This window comes from Bradysia coprophila, unplaced genomic scaffold (assembly GCF_014529535.1).
Source record: "Bradysia coprophila strain Holo2 unplaced genomic scaffold, BU_Bcop_v1 contig_297, whole genome shotgun sequence".
NCBI lineage: Eukaryota > Metazoa > Arthropoda > Insecta > Diptera > Sciaridae > Bradysia > Bradysia coprophila.
The window spans coordinates 5686022-5709060 of record NW_023503555.1 but is presented as its reverse complement, the minus strand read 5'-3'; the positions used below and the strand labels follow the sequence as shown (position 1 = coordinate 5709060).

The following is a 23039-nucleotide window of genomic DNA, read 5'->3' as shown; positions in this document are numbered from 1 at the left end:
CTAATTACGGGGATAAAAGTAGACTTTTGGCATTGTGCCGTATTCGGTATCATATACCGACAAAAACATAAGCACACTATGAACGAAGCTCGAAAAGTTGTAAATTTAAGTACCTCGTAACATCAAAAAAATATGCAACTTTCCACACAACGAAATGTTTAATACCGTAGACGAAAAACATAATAAAATTAATAATCTCGACCGCTATTCCAGCAAATAAAAATTCAATGGAATGAATTGTGTGGAACCAGGAGATGATTCTGATACATGGAAAGAAATTGAACGTATTCAGCTAAGGAATCCAGATTCTCGACCAGGCCAAGGCCCACAAGTGGCTGTAGCGCCGGTAAAGTAAAGTAAGCTAAGGAATCCAGAGAAATGGACTTTACAATTCTGATTGGAAAAATGAGCACGGTGATATCTGACGTATATTTCCAGGGCCGCACTTGCTCGAAAAAGCCCTTCATTACCTTTATTCATACAAAAATCAAAAACATAATGCAAGCATCGTAGGTCCGGGCGTCGCTGTTTCATCTGTTATCGGAAGCGCCAACAAAAATGAGCTATGACCTCTGAATAGTTAGATCTTGTAATAGCAACGGAAATGTTAAAACAAATGAAGTAAAAGAGTTTTTTCCAGTCCAAAAAAAAAAACGTAAATCAAAAGAAGTAGTAGACTTGTGATGTGTTTCTAGGTTCTGAAAGAACAGGTTATGACATTCTTCAATTGATCACGAAAAACGTTTCTAATGTCACTACCGTCGTTTAGAAAAGGATGTTTTAGGCACTAAAACCTTCTTGAATTTCTTAACTGGATCTGTCAGAACCTAGATATGTCTGTGAAAGCTTTGAATGACAATCAAATTTCATTGAACATTTTCCGTTTGAAGTAACATTGAGATCAATATGGAAATAATGGAATTCGAGTTTCAATGTGATTGATATTATGATGCAAATTAATTTTGTTTTTTCTTAATATATGCAACAGACGAATGGATAAATCGTGTTACTGGACTTCCATTATATAATGGTTGAACTCTCCTATTCCTACTATATTGGACTAGAAATCAAAATTTACATAAAAGACATCTCTTACGTCTCTGAGATTTTGATTACTATTGCAGAGTATATAATGAAGATAATGTGCACGTACACTGAATGCATCAATTCTTATATTGTGTGTTGTTAGTGCTTCGTCCTTCCCGAAATTACTCAGTTGTTTTTCCCACTTGGTTTACACCTCACTCATCGTATGTGAAAGACTCTAACTCTATATGTGTTAACAAAAAGTTTTATTTGTAATTTGATTAGGAAAAGAAAGTTGCGATTTATGAACTTCACCTATTCATTATGAACGGAACTCCGTTAAAAGTTCTATGCGAGCGAGTGGCCTTCACACTTCACGAACGGTTGATTTTTTTTGCTTTTGCTTTCACTTTTTAAGAACATAAATTGCCAGAAAAATTTCACAGTCTTTCATTCAGATCCGATAATAATAGGAGGTTACATTGTATGCTGCGTAAGTAATTCGTTACTTGAATTAACCATTTTGGTATAAAAACAGCCTCTCTCGTGTGCTTTTGAGTAACAAGCTTCGGTAGATGTCTTCTTTGCAAGTGGTAGGTACGTATATCAGAGCCGAATGAGAGGTATACAACTTCTATACTACTCACGAGTGAGTTTGCGAGTATCACAAAGATGTTTCCGAAGTATTGAAGGACGTGTCAGCATCCAATGTATTCTGTTTTACTACCTGCCTCATGCGAAAGTTGATTCTCACTTAGGAAAAGGAAAACAAAATAACCATGGTCCACATGTAATGGATCATTTTCGCCGGGGGAAATTGTTATGTACTGGTCAACTTTTGCATGGGGCAGGTAGTAAAAATGTATAATATTGACGCCACCATCCACTAGTTAAAAGTTTAAAGTAAGTTAGAGTAGAAACTCCTGAGAATAAAAAGAATGCTAGTTGAACCAACCATTAAATATTCTGTTAATTTAGCCATGATACTGATGACAATCATATCGAATCTATTACTTCTTTTGACCTAGTAATTTTCAGTAGATTGAAACCAGATCTATTACTTCATTAGTTGTATCATATATTTTACTATAAACAACAACATTATCCAGAGAATATCCCTTTTATTCTCGTTGTTGTCTATAAGGGATGACAGTCTGGCATTGTCTTGGTGCACAAACTTCACAATATCCCTAAATGTTCGCACATGCATGAAATCAAAATATTGTAAAGTGCTAATAACAACTAAACCCATAGCGCCATAAATTCATAAACGCCCCATTGCAAATAATTGTGCGGACCTGAAAACAAAAAGTTTTTGTGACAGGGAGTCAAACTGTGTGGCAATAATTTCCCATATAAATGGAGGAAAATTGTATTGAAATCATAACAAAAACATAAATATTGTTATTGATGGCACTTAAAGGTTAAGACAATAAATATATGGGTAGATACGAAAAAGAAAAATATTTATCTTTATCTATGAAAATGTGATGAGTAAACAAAACATTTCTCAATACACACAGCACGAGAGGGAACATTTTGTACAAATAAAAAAGGGGAGCAACTTTTTTTTCGTTCGTTCTTTCAAATATTCGCCGAGTTTATTTGTGTACACAACATTCATAACTTGAGGTTGTATGTTGTGTTTATTTATTGAAAAAAAAAAGAGATTGAAGATCTATCCGCCTCGTTGTTGTGTTATTTTCTTTGACAATAAAAGTCGCCGTTAGATTATTGATCAAAATATGTTAAGCAAATATAATAACATAATGCGACATTTACTGGCTCGTTTTGAAGGATTATCCGAATAGCAGATGATTTTCTATAACTAAACTGCCGGTAACTAACACTCAGACGTGTAAAGTACTGTGCGGAGCAAAGTGGAAAATTGACAATTTATGGAAATTCATTTAAAATCATTTTTTGAAAATCCTCCGTACGCCTAATTTTATATTCTCGTCAACAGCTATCAACACTCTTGTCCTTGTCTGTGTAACGCTTAACATCTGAGACCCAATGTTTATTCCCTTGACTGAAAGTCAAGGGTCTTATGCCAGAAAATACCCTAAAATGTTAGTAACCATACAGTGTATGAAAAATTATCAAAACTTTAAATGTTTGAAATATTTTTTTTTTGTCACGATGATAACTTGAGTAATTCTTAACCGATTTTGATGATTTTTTTTTTAATCGACGAGGAATGAAATTCCTGAGGTTAAGTTCGAAGATATGCCATGTCGGGATAAAGTTCTGGAAACTATGCCAGAAAAACATGATTTTATTGATAATTTTAATTGTTGATAATTGTAATTGATAATACAGTGCTGATAATTGATATTTTGATAATTTAATGTGTTGTGGTGATATTATTATATAAAATGTAACTGTAATAACTGATAATTGGTAATAATAATATTGTTCCCTTGGCTGAAAGTCAAGGGTCTTACGCCAGAAAATGTTTGTAACCTAACAATGTATGAAATGTGAAGGAAAACGTAGTTGTTTGTAGCCTATTTTTTTTTGTAATCACGATAACTTGATTAATTCATAACCGATTTTTATGATTTTTTTTTTAATCGACAAGGAATGGGATTCCTGAGGTTAATTTCAAAGATGGGCCATGTCGGGATAAGGTTCTGGAAACTATTCCAGAAAAACAGGATTTTACTCTGTTGATAATTGATAATACATGTTAATTGAAAATTAATATTGATAATTTAATGTGTTGTGACATTTTATGAAATGTTATGAGAAACGTAATTGTTTGTAATCTATTTGTCACGACTTGAGATGGCTTGAGTCATTCTTAACCGATTTTAATAAAATTTGTTTTAATCGACGAGGAATGGAATTCAAAGATGGGCCATGTCGGGCCTAAGGATCTGAAAGCTATTCCAGAAAAATTCATTTTACGCTGCTTATAATTGATAATTGATAATTATTGGTAATAGATAATTCCCTTCACTGAAATGTTTGTAACCACACAAAGATAGTTGGAAGATAGGTCATGTGGGCCTAAGTATCTGGAAACTATTCCAGAAAAACAGGATTTTACTCTGTTGACAATTGATAATTTAATGTCTTATTCCCTTGACTGGCAGAAAATAGTGAAAAATTTTGGTTCCTAAAATTATACATCTGACATTTGGAAGGCTAAGTTCGACGATAAGCTATGTGTGATCAACGCTTCGGAAGTTACCCCAAAAAATAGAAATGCAATGTAATAAATGAACAATATCATTGATATTCGATTATTGGTATTTGATAATTGATAGTTGATTTTTATATTTGATAATTAACAAGCAGCATATATCTATACAGTGAGTATATAGTATTACAAAAGTCAAGCAATTCTAACATTAGGCAACTTCGACGAGTGTGAAGCTTACGGCCCGAGCGAAGCGAGGGTCGTAATTCACACGAGTTGCGGTATCATATTGCAATATTAGACAGCTCGGCCTTGCGAGAAGTTTGCGATTAGACCAAACCTAATATTAGACAACTGACGAGTGTGAAGTTTGCGGCCCGAGCGAAGCGAGGGTCGTAATTCACACGAGTTTCGGTATCGTATTGCAATATTAGACAGCTCGGACAAGCGAGAAGTTTGCGATTAGACCAAACCTAATATTAGACAACTCTGACGAGTGTGAAGTTTGCGGCCCGAGCGAAGCGAGGGTCGTAATTCACACGAGTTGCGGTATCGTATTGCAATATTAGACAGCTCGGACGAGCGAGCAGTTTGCTGCAAAGTATCAAGCAGAGTAATAGAAAAAAATAAAGCAGTTAATTTTGGCGGTGTCAAATGTTTTATTTGATTTGGTAAGATTTTTACACTCGTAAAATTGCGATGAGAGCCAACGTATATTTGAAAAATAGGCACGAACGTTCTTTCAATGAAAATGTGATCACTGAAAAAGGCTTTAAAACACAATAGAATTTCATTGTGTCTTTATCGGATGCGCTTCTTTGTCACGTTGTAGACGATTAATCTGATATGAGATGAAAAAATCAGTTAAAATAAATTAAGATATTTATAATAGTGTAATATAATTGGTTAATTATTTTGGAAAAATTATCAGTCAAGGGACCCGACCCGCCCAACAGGTGGGACCTAGTAAACTAATAATAAAGGTGAAGAATGGATCTAGCAGCGTACATTTTCGCTCTATACATTTTTACGTACGGGGTCTGAAAGCAAATTTTAGCATGCGTAATTTGTGAATCAATTGATGCTGTTCTTACTCTGTTTTCTCTCACTACATATCCATTTACAAAAAAAAACGGTGAGTGATCCTGTTTCATGTTTTCAAGTTAGATTCCACCTACTTCGCGTCTTTTATTGTTTCACGCGTAGGCTGCCAGTGGACTTGTTTTTCTACATATTGTGTTTTACCAACACCGATGCCACTAGACAAAATTTGGATATGATTTTCCCACTAAGTCAAAGTAGGGACCTAGATTTATAGAGTAGGTGCTTGCCGATCTTACCATTTGTTAACATTTACGCTCACTTCCCAAAAGCTATGCCTATTTGAGAGTTAAGGGTCCCCTTCAAATCCTTTAAATACGCTTCTACTTGTGTCTTTACTATGTTGTGTCTTCACTTTGTCGTGACTTCATTAAGTCTCGTGTTTCTCTATGTCGTGTCTTCACTATTGCGTGTCTTCACTATGTCGTGTCTTCACAATGTCGTGTCTTCACTATGTCGTGTTTATACTATAGCAAAACTATGGCAGTTAAGTATTTTATTTGAACCTGTTGAATCGTGTGAAGTAGCAGAGACGTTCTGGGAGTAAATTTGAAATAAAATGTGTTAAGTAACCATGATAGAAATTTACATTTTATACAATGTTCAGACAAAATAATTGTCATTTTCACTGTAAAGTGAAAACTGCAAAAAGACTCGCCGAATGACAAAAACCACTTGACCTCCAAAAAAATAAACAGCCAGCGACATTATAATTCTCTCAAAACACAAAATATTCTTCTAATGAATTAAAGCGTTTTTATGCACGTTCACAAAACGCCGGACCGGGCCAGCCCATGCAAAATGAAAATATAAAACAATTGCCAAATTTTACCACTTAATTTAATTGCACAATAATTCTTTCACCATTTTTTTCACTCTCTCCTCTCTGTCTGTATTTTATGTTTGCGTTGTTAAAACATCTATTTTCAAAAATGTTTTTCATCATTTCACTCACATGATATAAAATTGTGTGCAGATCTATATATATATAATAATGCCAGAGCGTAATAACACACATAAAATGATAAAACTAAATGTTCTGAATGAACAATAAAAGTTTTTCCTCCTTAATTTCTGAAATTAAATTCTGAACACATGTTCAACCACTGCTGAAGGCAATTTGGTTGACGTACGTTATCTAATTTGACCCTCTTCACATTTCCCCAAAAAATACCCGCTCTTTTCATACATAGCAAAAGACATACAGTTACAACAACAGCACAGCAACACGACGACGACGACATAACACTGTCGAACAATGTAACCGAGGTGGTGGGTGCTTAGGCAAAAGATGGAAAATACCGATGTTGTCGATATGGTTAATCATTAGATGGGTAAGGCGAAACGTTTGCGAGAGACTTCTCTTCTATATTACAGATTCTTTTGGCAATTGGGGGGAGGTAATGCTCATAGCTATAAAGCCAGAAGCTAAAAGGTTTTGATATTATCGCAACATTGACTTTAAATGAGAAAAATTAGATTTTGTTTTATGTTTTCTTTGTTTTTAATTTAAAAAAAAATTGTTTGGCCTAATGTGTTTAAACAAAACATTGTGTTGTGCTGGTTGGTCTTTTCGGTGGAGGTGAAATTTAATATTTTCAAAAATTTTGCAGGTGTATTGCTGAAGGTTTAAAATAATATTTACATATGAAATGTGATGAGGGACGGAAAGTTCATTAATTTGGAATTTATTAGCATTTTAATCAGTGTAATACTTAACACACTGGCAGCCGTGCACTATAATACAAGATTAGTGTTTGGCTTATGAAAGTAATACTCTCGTGAAAGAGCTTTGGTAATTATGTAAAGAGCAATCATGTCGGGAGTGACAATAATGTGTTAAGAGATTAACAAACATTAAAGTCCACGTCTCCCTAATATTCGCCAAATATTCGAATGTTTTGTATGGAAAAATGTTTTTTATTTATTCGGAACTCATTACGAAGGGTTGTCCTTTATGGGTTGCTCGGCAAACAATAAATTGTAATAATGCTCGGAAAAGGTCGAAAATTCTTAGCCGATTCAGCCACATAAACTGTAACGCCATAGCATAATTCGGTAATGGATATGAACTAATATTGAATTCCTAGATTGTGTAAGAACTTCTATGCCATCTGATCTGTTATCGACAGCGATGGCACAATATAATGATAATTTGCTGACAGCGTTCTATTACATCAGAAAAAAATGTAAGAACTAATGAAGCCAAAGATTTTTTTTCAATCTGACAAAAATACTTTAATCAAAAGAAGTAATAGATCCGATAGGTATTCATGCTAGATACTATCACCTTCTATTAAATTTCCAGCAATCTGTAATCGGTTCACATGCCTCCCGATTCGTGGAAGAATACCAAAAATATGCAAACGATTCAAGTTCAAAAATTCATCGAAGAAAATTTCGTAATTTCGCCCTGCTCTTATTTTCGTGCATCTGTGAGAGGTACGTGTATTTTGCAATATTGATGTGATTCAATTCTGTTCCCTTTCTGGTTGAATTTTACACAAATCCGGAAAATATCCCGAAAATATCGGAACTGAGAACGTCGAATAAGTGTTACTGCTTTTCGGTATGGATGATACGTAAGAACGTATAACAACACTAGACAGACACACGAAATGCGCACCCATCTACTGTGTACATCTTATATAATCTATATAGAATGTCTATTTGGTAAAAGTGTACACTTCCATTGTGTAACGGGATGATGCGATGCTTATAAGGTGTTTTCTCATTCCATCAATTTACATCGGCAGAAGTGTAACAATACAAAAATATTCGTAGTACATGTACATTTATTGTGCTTAGGGCTATAAAACGTTATCTAATTTATCCTCCCCTAAATTGCCCTAACAATCTCAATGAAGTGTAGAATTCGTAATACACGAGAACAGTAAAAAGAGATTTTTTTTCTCTCGTCGATTTTATTCCGTGTCTATTAAAGCTAATGCATGTATAAGGTATGTGCTGCCGAATTTATATAGACGGTGGTGTGTTATATTTTATATCCATGTAACGGGGGGTAATTTTTTAAACGATATATTATACCAATTTAGATAATATTTTGAATTGTAAATCAGAATAACCATGGGTAGTCTATTTGAATATTTAATGCGTTGATAAAAAAAACGGAATAAAAGAGAAAAAAAACGAAATTTCGTCAATGCGAATATTCACTTCGCACTTACATTGCACAGTTAATCATATTTCGATAATATTGATTGACAAAATCGCAAATTATACGTTCAGCTAACTGTGCGAATTATATTTGTGAATTATTATTCAAATGGATTTTCATTTGATACAGTCGTGAACAACTAAAAGGGCCGCCGTGTCATCAATCTCCTGCTTTTATTTGTCCACTCTGTTTCGCGGTGGTATGAGTCACAAGATGTGAATGCGTGGAACAGAGTGGACTAAATCACGATAATTGTTGAAGGTGTATTATCCCACACGGCTTATCCCTTTGGGCTGACACTCTACACTGAGAAAATAAGCTAGCATACAGTTCCTGTTGCATACAATGTTCTATGCCAAATTTGGTGGAAGTTGTATACTGACTGCAGGATTTTTCGGAGAAAACCTGTATCTGGACCTGCAATAAAACAAGTCTGAACCTTGTGGCTGTTTATTGAGAAGTAACATTTACGATTTTCGACTGCTTGCCTAATTCACTCATTAGAATGAAATGACACAAATTGCCTTGACCACCGTTGCAATCCTGAGAGACTGTAGTGCAATGTAAATGTTAACGACAGCAAAAATGAAGGACTAAAGATAAATTCAAGTGTTAGTGACATTCTCAGTATAAGTAGACCTAGACGTTGCTTTATGCATGGGTATGTTAAGCGAATCCTAAGAAAAATGAAACTGTCAAAATTTGTTACATTTTTCTCATGATTCGCTTAACATGCACATGTCTATAGCTAAGACTATCTTCCAAGAAAAGGCTTCTATTGAGAGTATTTTTGCCACTGCCTTTTGCGATGTGTTAAATGTTAATGAGTTTTTTTGTCATTAACATTTGCATTAATCTTCAGTCATTCAGGGTGTGAACACTGGCCCAAGTGGGAGAGGTTTGTCTTTGTAGTATTTCGATGAATCTCCGACGTATAGCAGATAAAATATTCTTTTGTAAATATTACTTACTGAAGGAGTCTGAAGGAGTCTCTCCTGACAAAAGAGTGCATTAGTGCGAAAAGTTTTTTTTTTCATAAATAGTGTTGAAATATCTTGACTTTTTCAAGTATTTACGACATCGTTCATGTAAAATGTTGGTCCTAATTTAATGTTACGAGGCTTTTTTTAGAGAATGCATTCATGAGAGGTTTCCAGGACGAGTCATAGGCGAAAAATAACTATTTTACCTCTAAGACGTGTAATAATCTTCCCATTTACGAAATCACATAGAGGCAAGACACAGTTCAATTCCATGGCAGAATTGCATAAACAAATACAAGATGATAAGTTATCATTGATAGCACGGCGGCATTTTTAGGTGTTCATAACTGTAATAAAATAAAAAAATAAAAATTTGATTCAGTTGGAGTCAATAGTTCACGATATGTCCATCAATCATTCGTGCAGTATGTCTACGCCTTTCCCTTTACTTTTATTTGAATCCCGGTTCTTCTTACCGTTTCTTTTGCTACTTCCAAAAAACAACTCATTGTTTACTACCAGACGGAGATTCCATACATCATATGTATGTATACATACCATATTATGATGGTGTTACATCCATTTCGGTTTGCACAACAGAACCATATAACCACATTGTAATGTCACCCTTCGCTTTTGAATGTAATTCTTGTGGAACACCCATAAATTTGATATACCCATTGAAATCACATATGCATTGGTGACTAAAGAACAAATGTTACATTTTGAATTATGTCGTCATAAAGTGGAATAGTAAATTTCTTTGGAGTTCGAAATTTTGTGTGTTGGCATATACGTAGATATTATACGGCTCTGAGATATGTGGCGAAATATATGGACCGTGTACTTCCATCGGTTCCATATAAATATACCATATATAAAGAGTTAGGAGAACATTCGATAAGCGGATTTTATGTCTGCATAATCGAAGTTAATCAATATTATTGATGACTGCCAATGCACGTTTTTACTGTTAACCTTGTGTAAAATCGATACCGGGAAGAGGATTGTATCGATTTTTCGTATGTGGTCGACATACATATTACTATCCGAAGAAATTATTCAGCACGACCGGTTCGGAATATGAATTTAATCCAGAGAATGAGTTTTTGCTATATTGCAACAAAACATTAGAATGAGAAATGGGACTTGGATTGGAGAGTAGATTAGGAAATGCAACGAACGTAGGTTGAGGAAGAGTCTTCAATGGATGGTACGTAAGACGAGTATAAAAGAAATAAGGTTTTAACTGGAATTTCAAGTTGAGAACACGTTTTTAGTGAGACCTGACTTTGGGGAATGGAACAATTAACAGAGAATGAGGTAACGTGCAATTAAATTTTAATATTTTGAATCTAGGGATTTATCAACTCCAGAAAATAACTTCCAAGGCTCGTTGTGAAGACCCAGCGACCATTTGAATCGTTTGAAGACTGTAATTATGAAATCTTTTACTTCCCTTCAACATATTGAAGCTAAATCTATTACTTCATTAGTTTTAACCGCGACCAAAAAACCCAGCGACCATTTGAATCGTTTGTAGACTGTAATTATGAAATCTTTTACTTCCCTTCAACATATTGAAGAGAAATCTATTACTTCATCAGTTTTAACCGTGACCGAAAATTAGGGAATTTCTGTATTTTTCTCTCGATTTCTTCCCTTGCCTTGAAAATAGTTATTTTCGTATCTGTCTTGGATGATTGATCTTAGACAATTTCGAGAATTATATCCCGAACGGAGTGAGATACGCAATAAACTAATAGATGACAATAAAGGACAAAGCCCATCGCTTTTTCTTGTTGTCGATGTCGTAACCGAACGGAAAGTTTATGCTCCTATCGATTCACATACTTTTACACGACATCAATATTTACTTGTGCATTTATTACATGATGCAAAGTGAGAATTTGCATCTTCTTATCGTCGAAATTAGCATCATTTTACGTTGCATGTCAATACGATGTTTGTCCCAATAACTAGGGTGAGATGTATTAACGGGTCAATAGTCTAATATCTCTTTCAATTCGTTCATAACGTTGTCCTACGTCACATCATCTTTTTTATAAGATTCAAGCTCATGCCAACCTACTCGTCAACTGCAAAATGTTTCGCATGTTAATGGCGAGATGTAATATATGATGTATACGAATCACATTTGAATCGAAAGCGATGTGCCTTTTTGAAAATGGTTATTTATGTCAAAGACTGAACATAAATTTACATTTTCCAACAAATAATTGAGTAGGCTCGAAGGAATTTTTTGTTGTTTTTTTATTCCTCCTCTTTCGGTTTCGTGCTTGGATTTCCTTTAAAAAAACATTTTTTTTTGATAATGTCGTACAGATCCTTTGACATTCATATTATGTGCACCGCCTTGACAAGGAAGAAGAAAATATTGTAAATATGTATGTACGACCAAGTTTATCCACACATCCACACGCTCGACAAAATTGGTAACCCCGTAACAGTTCGAAAAACAGAAAACTTTAGAAAATCCGTACACACCGATTTAACTTTCTAAATCTCGACACGTGTTCGGTGGTGTTAACTCAAAGCCACAACATGTGTAAACAAAACTAAAAAAAAATGTTTTAACAAAAAAGGGATTTTTTCTCATTTGATAACACGGAGGAGAGCCATGCATAGAACGATGAAAAGGGATCACATAAAACATGGTCACGGATGTTTGTACCAATTTATATTTTCGGTGAATTTTTTTTTTTCGTCTTCTTCGTTTTCCAAAAATGATTCATTGATGGGGGATATTTCAGATTTTTCTGTTTTGCATTATAAATAAGGTCTTATGATGAGCAATTTTTTATGACAAATGTTGCTTTAAGTGTAGCTAATTTGACTATTATTGGCATCTGCTGCCGAAAATCTTCTCAACCCTCATTTCGTCTACGTATTACTTAGGATAAAATTATTAGAATGATAAATGTAAAGGAAGAAAAAAAAATCCGTAAAATAGGCGGATAAATTGATGCTGTTCAACGACACACACATAAAAAAAACGTGAACATTGTGGGTGGTTGAATAACTTTAATATTTCGACTTTATAGTGACTTTAGATAATTAATGGGTTTTCATATAAAATTAAATTGAACGCGGTGGCGTAAAAAATTGCTGAAACTTAGAAAAATTAGTACAACACCGACAATTTATGTTTTTTTCACCGTTAGTCGAACGGATTTCTTTTTACATCGCATCGTGTCAAACAGTTTTTTGAGTGCGGGCAATTATAATAAGATGTGGATATGAAACGAATTACGGAGCTAAATTAGAAAAGTTTTAATTCAAGGCCGTTCGGTACGAATTAGAGAAAATATGAGTAATGACTAAATACGAGCGAATTTTCAAGTGAAGCTTCATTTCTAGCAGAAATTTTTTACCACTTGGTGATGGAAAATTTACAGTCGGTGTCTTTTAAATGAGTGACGCATTTTGTTTCAGCTGTTTTTCAGCCAATGTTAATGCTTGTTTATAGGCTGAACAATCTACACGCATGTGCGTGGTAATGATAAAACCGTTTAAAGACGTAATAGCATTTTACAGAACTAGGGATAAAACGATGAAAAGTAGAGTTTTCGTGTGAATTTTGTTGATCCGAGGCAGGGCTTAATATTCGTCAAACGTTTCACAAATTGTCGAAGTTTCACAAAAATTGTCAAAGTTTCACCTACTTTGGGAGGATACTAAAATGTGACGTAATTTTAGGGTGGTAGGTGATACAAAAATGTGATTTAGCATGACAACAGCGAGAGGGTATCGAAAATTCCTAATTTTAGCATGACGTCATTTGCTTCTTCAAAGCTTTTTATTGTGAAAAATTCATTTATCACATACGCGCGGTGTTCGGATGTCAAAATTACTTAACTAGAAGAATAATTCAAGCTTGTGCTTCGAAGCTTGTGTTGGAAGCGACCGAAAACAAGCACTTTTCTTATGAAAATTTCGCCTTCGGAAACTTCTAACACGCTAAAAAAGACTTTTAGTCGTAGGTACGAACAGTACTATTACATGCTGAGGGCTTCGAAAGAAGTGCTTCAAACATGAAAAGTGAAAAGTTCAGTTTTCGACGCATGTAGCATGTAAAACCATATATTTATTTTCTTCCAACTGGCATGGAGGATTAAATTTTTTCTCAATGGTTTGTTATGTTGAGGTTTACTTCTGCCATTTGTGTGGAATGGGGCAATGAAGTCTAAACAATTTCGATAGACAACATCACACGGTTCCCCTGAACAAGGAAGAAGTTTTTTGGAGAGGTACCCAAAAATTGATTACGGATTTGAGTTAAGAAATCGCATTTTTATGCAGTAAATCCATTAGTGTTTCATAGTGGGACCTTCCAACTATACCATAGAATCAAAATCACCATGATAGACTCGGCAAAAAAACTGATTTCGACCAACTGAATGTTGTACGAAACAATTAAAATCTAAGTGTTTTCATAATATTAGTAGGTGAAATCGTTATATTTATCACTTTTTAATTGTAAGTGACGCCTCTAATAGTCCTGTATTCAAATCCGTAATCAATTTTTGGGTACCTCTCCATCAAACTTCTTTTCAATGATCAGTCAAACCAACGCGCTTCAACCATGAGTGGTACTCTGAATAGGGTTCTGAAACTGGACAGTGTATCGAACAAATTTTGGCAATATAAAAAAATTCGGACACTTTTTTCATAGAAAGTAGTACTCTATTTGGCAGCTGTCATTAATAGCACTTTTGCTTGAAGTGCGTTGGTCAAACATCAAAAACTGAATACGTCTTCGTCTCTACATGCCACTTTTTTCTTCTCGTGTCACTTTTTTTAAATTCTCTCACGAAAAAGGTTTGCATTTGGGTTGAATTCTATACGCAGTCGTAGTTCAAATATGAATTAAAAATACAAAACTTGAAAGTTCTGTAATAGTGCAGAACAATGTTTTGTTTACAATAATATTCTTAATCTAATCAAAAAAAAATTACAAATTTCAATGTTCCTTTAAAACAAAATTCCTTAGTTTGCCAACAATTCGACTCTATTCCGAGCCATCATCAATAAACGCTTCATACGAACAGATAGTTCGTTTAGCTGCTTAAAATGATTGGATGTTGCGAACATGCCAGTACAACTCTGAAAATATTTCTTCTTCATTCGACGTATCTGCAAGTATGTTTGATTTAACATTATCTAGACGGATGCAGTTCAGTATATGGTCGGATGTTTGGTCTGCATCATTACACAAAGATTATAGACCGGAAACATAACAAAAAGAAACTACAGATAGTTGACCTCTGCTATCCGTAGTTTCTTTTTGTTATGTTTCCGGTGTATAAATGTTATCCACATAATAATGAACAAAGATAAAACATGCAACTACAAACAGGATTCAATTATTTTCTAGAATCATTAAACTACTGAGTCGACCTTTTTCGTCTCTTCGAAGTCATTTCGACATACAACGAGAAGAACTACCTACGTGAGAAATGTTTCTCGTATTTAACAAATTCCAATAGTTCAACCCAGATGAACTTAGACCGCGATATTAAAAGAAGTAACAGATTCGATGGTGCTTTCTGTCTAACAGGTCAGTCTGACAACTTTATCTTACTTATCTGGGCCAACTGGTCCCAATTACCGCCCTGAAGCCAACGATTTGTTTGTTTTCCGACTTTGCACTGAAGATTTCATCTAATTTACCTGTCCTACTTGAAGTTTAAAGTTTAACTTTCAATCGTTTGAAACTCATGCAAATATTTGAATTTGAATCTTTTTCGTTCCGTTAAGTTCTAAAAATTAATTTAACATCGGAACACAGTAAATGAACCGCTATTTTTGGTTGTGCAGTTAATCCATAAACTTTAAAAAATGAACTTCATTTCACTCAAACGATGCTTGAAAACATGAAAACAAAAATCCATCATAAAAAAAGGGTCGAGAGTTTAAATTAATTTATTTAATAGACTTTTAATGACAGAATGAAAATGCATTTAAATTTATTTATGTTGCGAGGTTGCGAGCATTTTTTTTCTGTTCTTTCTACAAAATGTTTTTAAGTTAAATATTTGCTGAAAATTTTAATTTAATTTCCAGTAAACTGAATTGATGTGCTGGGGATTTTCATTATATGTTTGCATATGGAAATTATATTTCCCATTTTAAATGTTGCATACATATATTATGCTCTAAGCACGCTCCTGGATGAATGCAAAACGATGGTAAAGCTGTGCTCGATAATAATTTGTATACAATGCGATGCATGCGATTTAACGGGAATGTGTTCGCAGTAATTCAATAATAAATCGATCAATTGACATGAAAATTTGAGTTTTTTTTTGTTTCAACTAAAAAATGTGAGGCTTTACAGTATTGAGTGCGTAATTAGTGTTATTGAAGTCATTAAAGATCATCTATAAATATAGTTGGTAATAAGTGAATAGACCGACAATTAACGAACAGTAAGAACACAGTGAACAATGTACGCCAACAGTCGTTACACCTAAACGTGCGCCCGTGGAATCAATGTTTTTTTTTGTCCACTTTGTTCCACACGTTCATATCTTGTGACTCGTACATGCTGAAAGTGTGGAACAAAATGGACTGATAGAATTAAGAGATTGATTAACGAGAAATACAAAATAAGAGATTGTAGAGTAGCGCTAACACAAAATTGTCGACCTTGATGTTAATATTATAGGCTGAGAAAAACTAGAGGTCGCAATCCAATTCTTTCTATTCATTCCACGTTGTTACGACATTTATGTATGTATTATAATGTGGCATATGTGGATTGTGGTGTGGAATGTATAACTGCAATTGGATTCGATGGAAAATCCGATGCTTTTGTGAATTATTTAATCTCGAAAGTTTTCTCGAAAAGATTCGTAACTCTCGCGATAACTTAACTCTCAACTATTTGAAGATTCCAACAGTTAGAATATGCACACTTGAACAGAAATTCCAATATAATACTTTTATGTGTGCCTAGAAATGCAATGGAACGTATTCAATATATGGATGAAGTGGATAGCATTTCAAGTTAAACTTAGCTATTAAATCTAACATAAAGCTTGACAATAACGTTCCAGTTAGTACAAAATATATTAAAGTTTACGGAAGTATCGATTCGCGGTCTCCTGAATCGTGTCAATTTCTTTAAAATTCAAACGTTTCACGTCATAGTTACTAAATCTGAACGGGATTGCTAAGTGGCTACGTACTGGCCTTCCAGCAAAATTATCCGAGTTTGACATAGAATTTTTCTAGCGATCAGATCGCATTGGTGACGCTGTAAAGTTCACTCAAGCTTTATTAGTTTGTGTAGTTGCAGTGTGTTTGGTAGCTGCAACGAAACACACACTGAATGAATTTTTGTGCATTATATCTAGCCTACATTTAGGCGGGATATCCATTAGATATCAGCTTCCTTATAGAATATTTGCTTATTTTGAGGCGTGGTTCGGAAGTCACGTTAGACCGGGGTGGTCCAGACTGAGCTTGTTATTAGCCGTAAAAGGTAAACACATAAACAAATCTATTACTTCTATTGTTTACACTATTTTACATTTGGCTACAGTCAGAGGCAGTGAAATTTCAGCATGAATTTGCTTCAGTGGTTTTCCAGCTGATCCACACAAACATTCAAAACGGTTTATCTGGGTTGAAGCACGCTCGTGGTAGTGGTAAAACCGTATAACAACGTATAAACAGTTTTGATTGTTTGTGTGGATTAGTATTAGTTGAAAAACAGCTGAAGCAAATTCATGCTAAAATTTCACTGCCTGTGACTGTATAAATGGAAAACTTTGTTCATTGTCAATCACTTGTTTTTCGTCGTCATTGTCGATAACATATGACATAACCATATCCTTTCCTAAAACTTTAATCCTAAATGTTGATAATGCCTACCGACAATTTTCCAACAAAAAAAAGAAAAAAATTTTAATTCCTCAATTCACCGAATGGTTTTCGTTCAAAACTGGATTAACGATTTAATTTGGGCGACTTTAAAAAAGCAATTATTTTCCTGAATAGAAAATGTCACAATTTTAATGCATTAGCTCTGTTTATGTTGGAACAAGAAAAATGTTTTGTTGTGCATCGACACACTTATTTATATGGTATATGGTATATACACACCGTTGTCTGGTGATGTTTTTCCAAGTAAATTTTTCGTTCTTCTTTATTTATAAAGAGACATTTCGGATGGAATAAAGATTTATTATGCCTTTTTTTTGTGAGACAATTTTCACAAATCGGTTAATACGATACATTGAGCACTATGATAGTTAATTGGCTGAATAATTTATTTGTTGAACATAAAAATGTTTTCTATTATAAATGGAACCAACAGACGAGGGGCAAAACGCATGCACATACATATATAACGTATCAGGAAAATAGAGAGAGAAAAAAATGAAAAACTCCGAAACGCGACAAATTTCGTGGAACAATTTGTACGAAATTTTGTTCATATACAAAATATGATAATCTTGGTCTCGGTTCTATATCTATATTTTCCATGAGCCAGTCGTCGTACAGCGGAGACAACATTATATTTCTAATAAATCATTAGCAATTTAATCAACTGTGTAGATGGAAAAACAAAAGAAAATAGAAATATGCTAAATCTATTATTAGAACAGTGTGTGTGTGTGTTTTACACACATTTCCCTTTTCATTTTCATTTTGTCGCACATTTTCTATCGGGATCTATAAATTCAATGCAAAATGTACATATAGCTAAAATGATGTGTGAGTATGAAATAAGTATATCTATTCGGTGGCAGAAGAACACACAATAATCAATTCTACGGGAATGGTTGTTGCGTTGAATTTGAAATCATTAGCAAATGCTTTTCTTCTTATTAATGTGTTGATGTCGAGGTTTTGATGTTGAGGTGAAATAGCATTCAATAGAATAATGAACGTTTAACAAAGGTAAATGCGTTTCTGTCTTCCCGTTTTATTATTCAAGATGCCATCATGCTATCATCTTTGTAGCACAGGGACTGTTTTGGGAAGTCCATTTCTCGAAGGTTTTTCAATTATGTTTCCCAAAACAAATTTCTTAAAAAGTTATCAAATTTTACCAAAGTTTCTCAAAGTTTTCTAAATTTACTCAAAGTTTCGTAAATTTCTCTGAAAGTGTGGTCACGCTAAGTGGTCCTCATATAACAATATATTTGTTAAATGCTAGAAACAAGTAATATCTGTGCACAATACCCCATATTACTGGCATAAAATACGGTTCGAAATTAGATCTGAAATTAAAATGTCCACGGTAGTTCAATTTGTTAGAGCAACACCCCGGCAAGGTGGAGATTCTGGGTTCGGGTCCTAGTCGTGGCACCCAAATTTTATTTCAGATTCAATTTCTCTTATAATTTCACTTCAAATTCTAAGTTCTAGATTATTTCAGTCACTATTACTGATAAAAATACTCGATTATATTTGTTAAAAATGATGAAGTAAAAGATCGTTGCTTCAATTTCCAGAAAATGCTTAAAACAAAAGAAGTAGTAGACGCGACACTTATATTGGTGATGTGCTTCCGTTTGTGATTGGTTGAAAATGTTAATTAATATAAGACAGGACTACAGGTCAAAGACCAATAATTTTGTTTGGTGTAAACCCACACAATCAACCGACTGAATCATTGAAGGACGAATAATTTATTCTGCCGATTGTGTGACTCTACTCTCAATTTAAAGAGTCTAGAATCAGAAACATCGAATTGAAAAGCAACATAGCACTCTAGCACCAAGCATGGATTTTCACGAATTTTCACGAATTTAGTCTCTGCTCTGTGCATAAGAAATATTCGGAGGCTTATGCAATCAATTTAGTCCATTTTCATTCATTTTCAGTAATAAAACGATCTCAGTTATTGCCAACAAATTCATTACAATGCGACACTGTGAAGTTAGTTGCATTAACTTTGCACACATTTCTGACAATAGTTTCGGCTACTCAAGGATCTATCGGAAGAGCATTAACACTGGATTGACCAAGGCTGTATTATATATGGCCCGTGTTAAATAATGGCGATCGGCGCGGCGTAACTCAGTCATAGACATCCTTAAGTTTGACCAAAGTCAAATTTGGAGACTTTAGTAATACAAGTTATCGTGATCAATCGTTATGTAAGCAACGACACCTAATTTACATTTTGTTGATTAATTTCCTTTAAACAATCAGTTATTCTGTCTATGATTTTATAGTTGTTATATGGAAACTGCATTGTGTTACCTCTGTTACCTTGTCAATGTACAGTGTTAGTTCAACCTAATCAAGTAACAGATTTTGAAGTAATATTTTGAAACAATCAGACGAAGTACTAGACATGATAATTGCATTGGAGTTATCAATCACTTGTCCTATGGTCAATTTGTATCATTCATGTTTTCATAGGAAGCTGTTTAAGGGTACACTCACACTATAGACTGTCTCGGACTCGGATACATATTGAGCGCTAATTTTCCCAATGAAAAATGCTTACAAAAGCTGTAACTGAGCTGCGACTTATAAGAAAAATGAAATTCATTCGTTTCGAATAAAATAAACCTGTTACAGACGGCTGTCATCTGTTATCGACAACGACAGCAATAACAAACGACAAGCTCTGAAGTAGAAGAAATGAAGTAGAAGATTTCTGAAATCAATCTCTGAACATCTTCGATCAAATGAAGTAATAGTTTGAATAGTAATATAACATTATCGATACATGAGACGGACAATCGAGACAGCCGATTTATCCGTCTAAATAAATATCTGTGACGTCACAACATCGCGCGATTTATCATACATTTGTTAACACATTGAAATTAATTGCGGCTTGCCAACTTTCGGTGCCCTGGACTTTACTTAAATAGTCGAGGAATGCCTCCAAATAAATTTAAAAAAATCCAAAACTGAATTCTAGATTTTTAAAAATTTATTTGGAGGACTATTTAAGTAAAGTCCACGGTGCCGAAAGTTGACGAGCCGCAATTATTTTGAATGTGTTGATATGCTTGCCGCCTGCGACAGGTTAAACTGTCAACAAAAAAACTTGTGTTGACATCGTCAGCGGAGAGCGGAGAGCGGGCCTATTTTAAGGGAATCAATTCTCAGAAAGCTGGACCGATTACATTGGAATGGTTTTTTACCAGATGTAAGAAAAACAAGAGTTCATGAATTTTAAGGAATTCCCTAAAATAGGCCCTACTATAGAAATTCGCACACAATGATCTACATGATCTGCTATACATCCCTGCTTCGACCATGGTTGGTTAATATATTTTTGACAATGAAAGCATACAATCACAATGCCGATAGAATTCGACCAGAAAACCTCTAAACATTTTGCTGTAACTACGATAAATGAATCAAATACCAAATACTGACAATACAAATTTTACCGAGTGGTTAATTTATGTTTACCATGCTATAAACGTGCATCCATGTACATAGTGTTATGCCGTTACAATGAGTGACAAAACCACTTACTATTATATCGAATATTGAAAATTTTAAATCTTTCGTAAATATAAATGCATTAAATGTGGACTAGACAACAGGTCTCGTTTTTGTCGCTCGGTGTGTGTGTGTGTGGGGGGGGGGTAATCAGGACGACTATATTACTGCATGGTAATATATACGAAATTCATCAATTATTTTAATTGAATTATTTTCCATTTTAATCGATTAAACACATAAATTCCAGGTAAAAATTTTAACAAATCCAATAACTAAAACACGAAACTAAAACCAAAATCAAAGTAAAATCAATTACGGATACGTGCTGCTGGCACCACATCGTGAATAATGGAAAATATAGTACAAAACACACACACCCCACCTCCTCTACCAATGGAATGTTCAAATATACAATGAATTTATACCACAAACGAAAGAAGACCCAAAATGTTACCCATTTTCGGACATTCGGAGATATATTTTGTTACTCATTTCCTATTCAGAGCGGATCTGAAATATGACATGTAAATGGTTTGCCCGTTGAACTCGATATTATTACGAAAATAATAAATGTATTGCTAATCGACATTTATGCTTCGTGTAACACAAAATAATCTGCTTGTGACACAGAGCCAGTCAATTAGAAAAAGCTGGTCCATGCGCCCCGAGATTTGTGTGTGTGTGTGTGAGTGTGTGTATAAAAGCTTTTAGGACTAACTGTGTGCCAATTAATATTGCATTACATTACATTCGAACTTACCATTAGCTGTTAATCCATTAGTTGATGCTGCTGTACATTCGGCCCTCTGTACAAACAACATCGTCATCAGGAGGGCCCCCATAAACCAGAAGGGGGCCATCCTCTATTGTTTGTAATAATTTCGATAAACAAATTTTGGGAATAGTTATGCGGCACAATATTACACTCGTCTTTGTGAGAGAATTATTTGTTTACAGCCACCGGGCAGTACAAATCTAATTTAATGCATTCGATTGCAATCAGTTCTGCACAAATTACTGTTCGTTTTTTTAAACTGTTATTTGACTATTTGTGCATGCGGTTCATAAATCTTTTCCGTTTCAAAACAATACAAATTTGCACTAAATTATGCTTATCGTTCACGAGAAATCTTCGGTTAAAATTTATCAAAGTGATGAACTGCAAAGTTTGTTTTTTGCAACTATATTATTTTCAACGGACGTATACTTAGCGCATTATTTTGATCACCTTGTCATCAACACTCATTTTCAAAAAAAAAATATTTTCTTGTCTTCAACCGTTATAGTCAACTGATTTCGTCTGAATTTCAAACAAACGTTTTGAAACCAAACTCTTTCTAATTAAGTCTTTCGAATTGTAATATCTCGAATCAAATAGAACTGTCTGAACGAAATAAAATGTTCGTAAACGGGAAAAAACGTTATAGAAGAGAAAATGCGAAAAGCGTCCAGACCGCGTCGCTACCAAAACAAAACTAAAGTCAAAAAGTACATTTTGTGTATATATTTTGTGTATCTCTATTCCCGGTGTGTATATATGTTCGGGTGAATTTCGACTTATTTGTATTTGACTATCATCCTCATGATGATAAAACAACATACAAATAAATCTACCGTCGACGTCGTCGTCTCTGAATGGAAAAATATTGTGGTGCGACGCATACACTACGACGCTTCACGAACGGTATTTTCACTGAATGGAACGAAGTGCACACGACTCGCTCGGTTGGGAAATTATTTATAAAAATGAAAAATAATCTCGCGCTATCGGAATTCGCTCTCTTCAATTTAGCCAATTTTCTGTTGGTATGAAATTCGAGAGACGAGGGTGGATTTCATAATTCCCCTTCTTGTTATCGGATGTCTACAGGAAACTCTCTTCAAGTGGTCCAATCAAAGTAAATGTTTGTGTGTGTTGGTGTTATGGGTGGTGGTAGATTCATTTGTGGATGGAGATGAACAGAGATTGTGCTGTTTTTGGGGGCGGTTGGCCCGTCCATAGATGTCGCTGGTAAACAAGTGGATCAAACATTAACTTGGATGTGTAAGGACGAACGAACGGATGAAGTTTGATGTTGTTGAGGTATTACATTTCTGGTGATTGTTGGGAGATATTCAAGAGGCTTTTGGTGACTTTCGTAACGTCACA

The 23039-nt window shown here is 34.4% G+C and overlaps 1 protein-coding gene across 1 annotated transcript in view; it reads right to left on the bottom strand.

Moving 5' to 3' along the window:
* LOC119078454 (neurotrimin) overlaps positions 1-22373 on the bottom strand; it is a 58074-nt gene extending 35701 nt beyond the window's left edge. Inside the window, exon 1 of the mRNA XM_037185985.1 lies at positions 21651-22373. Coding sequence (XP_037041880.1) covers positions 21651-21750 — 100 coding nt within the window. The 5' untranslated portion in view covers positions 21751-22373. The remainder of the gene's footprint in view (positions 1-21650) is intronic.
* Between the last annotated feature and the right edge of the window lie 666 nt (positions 22374-23039).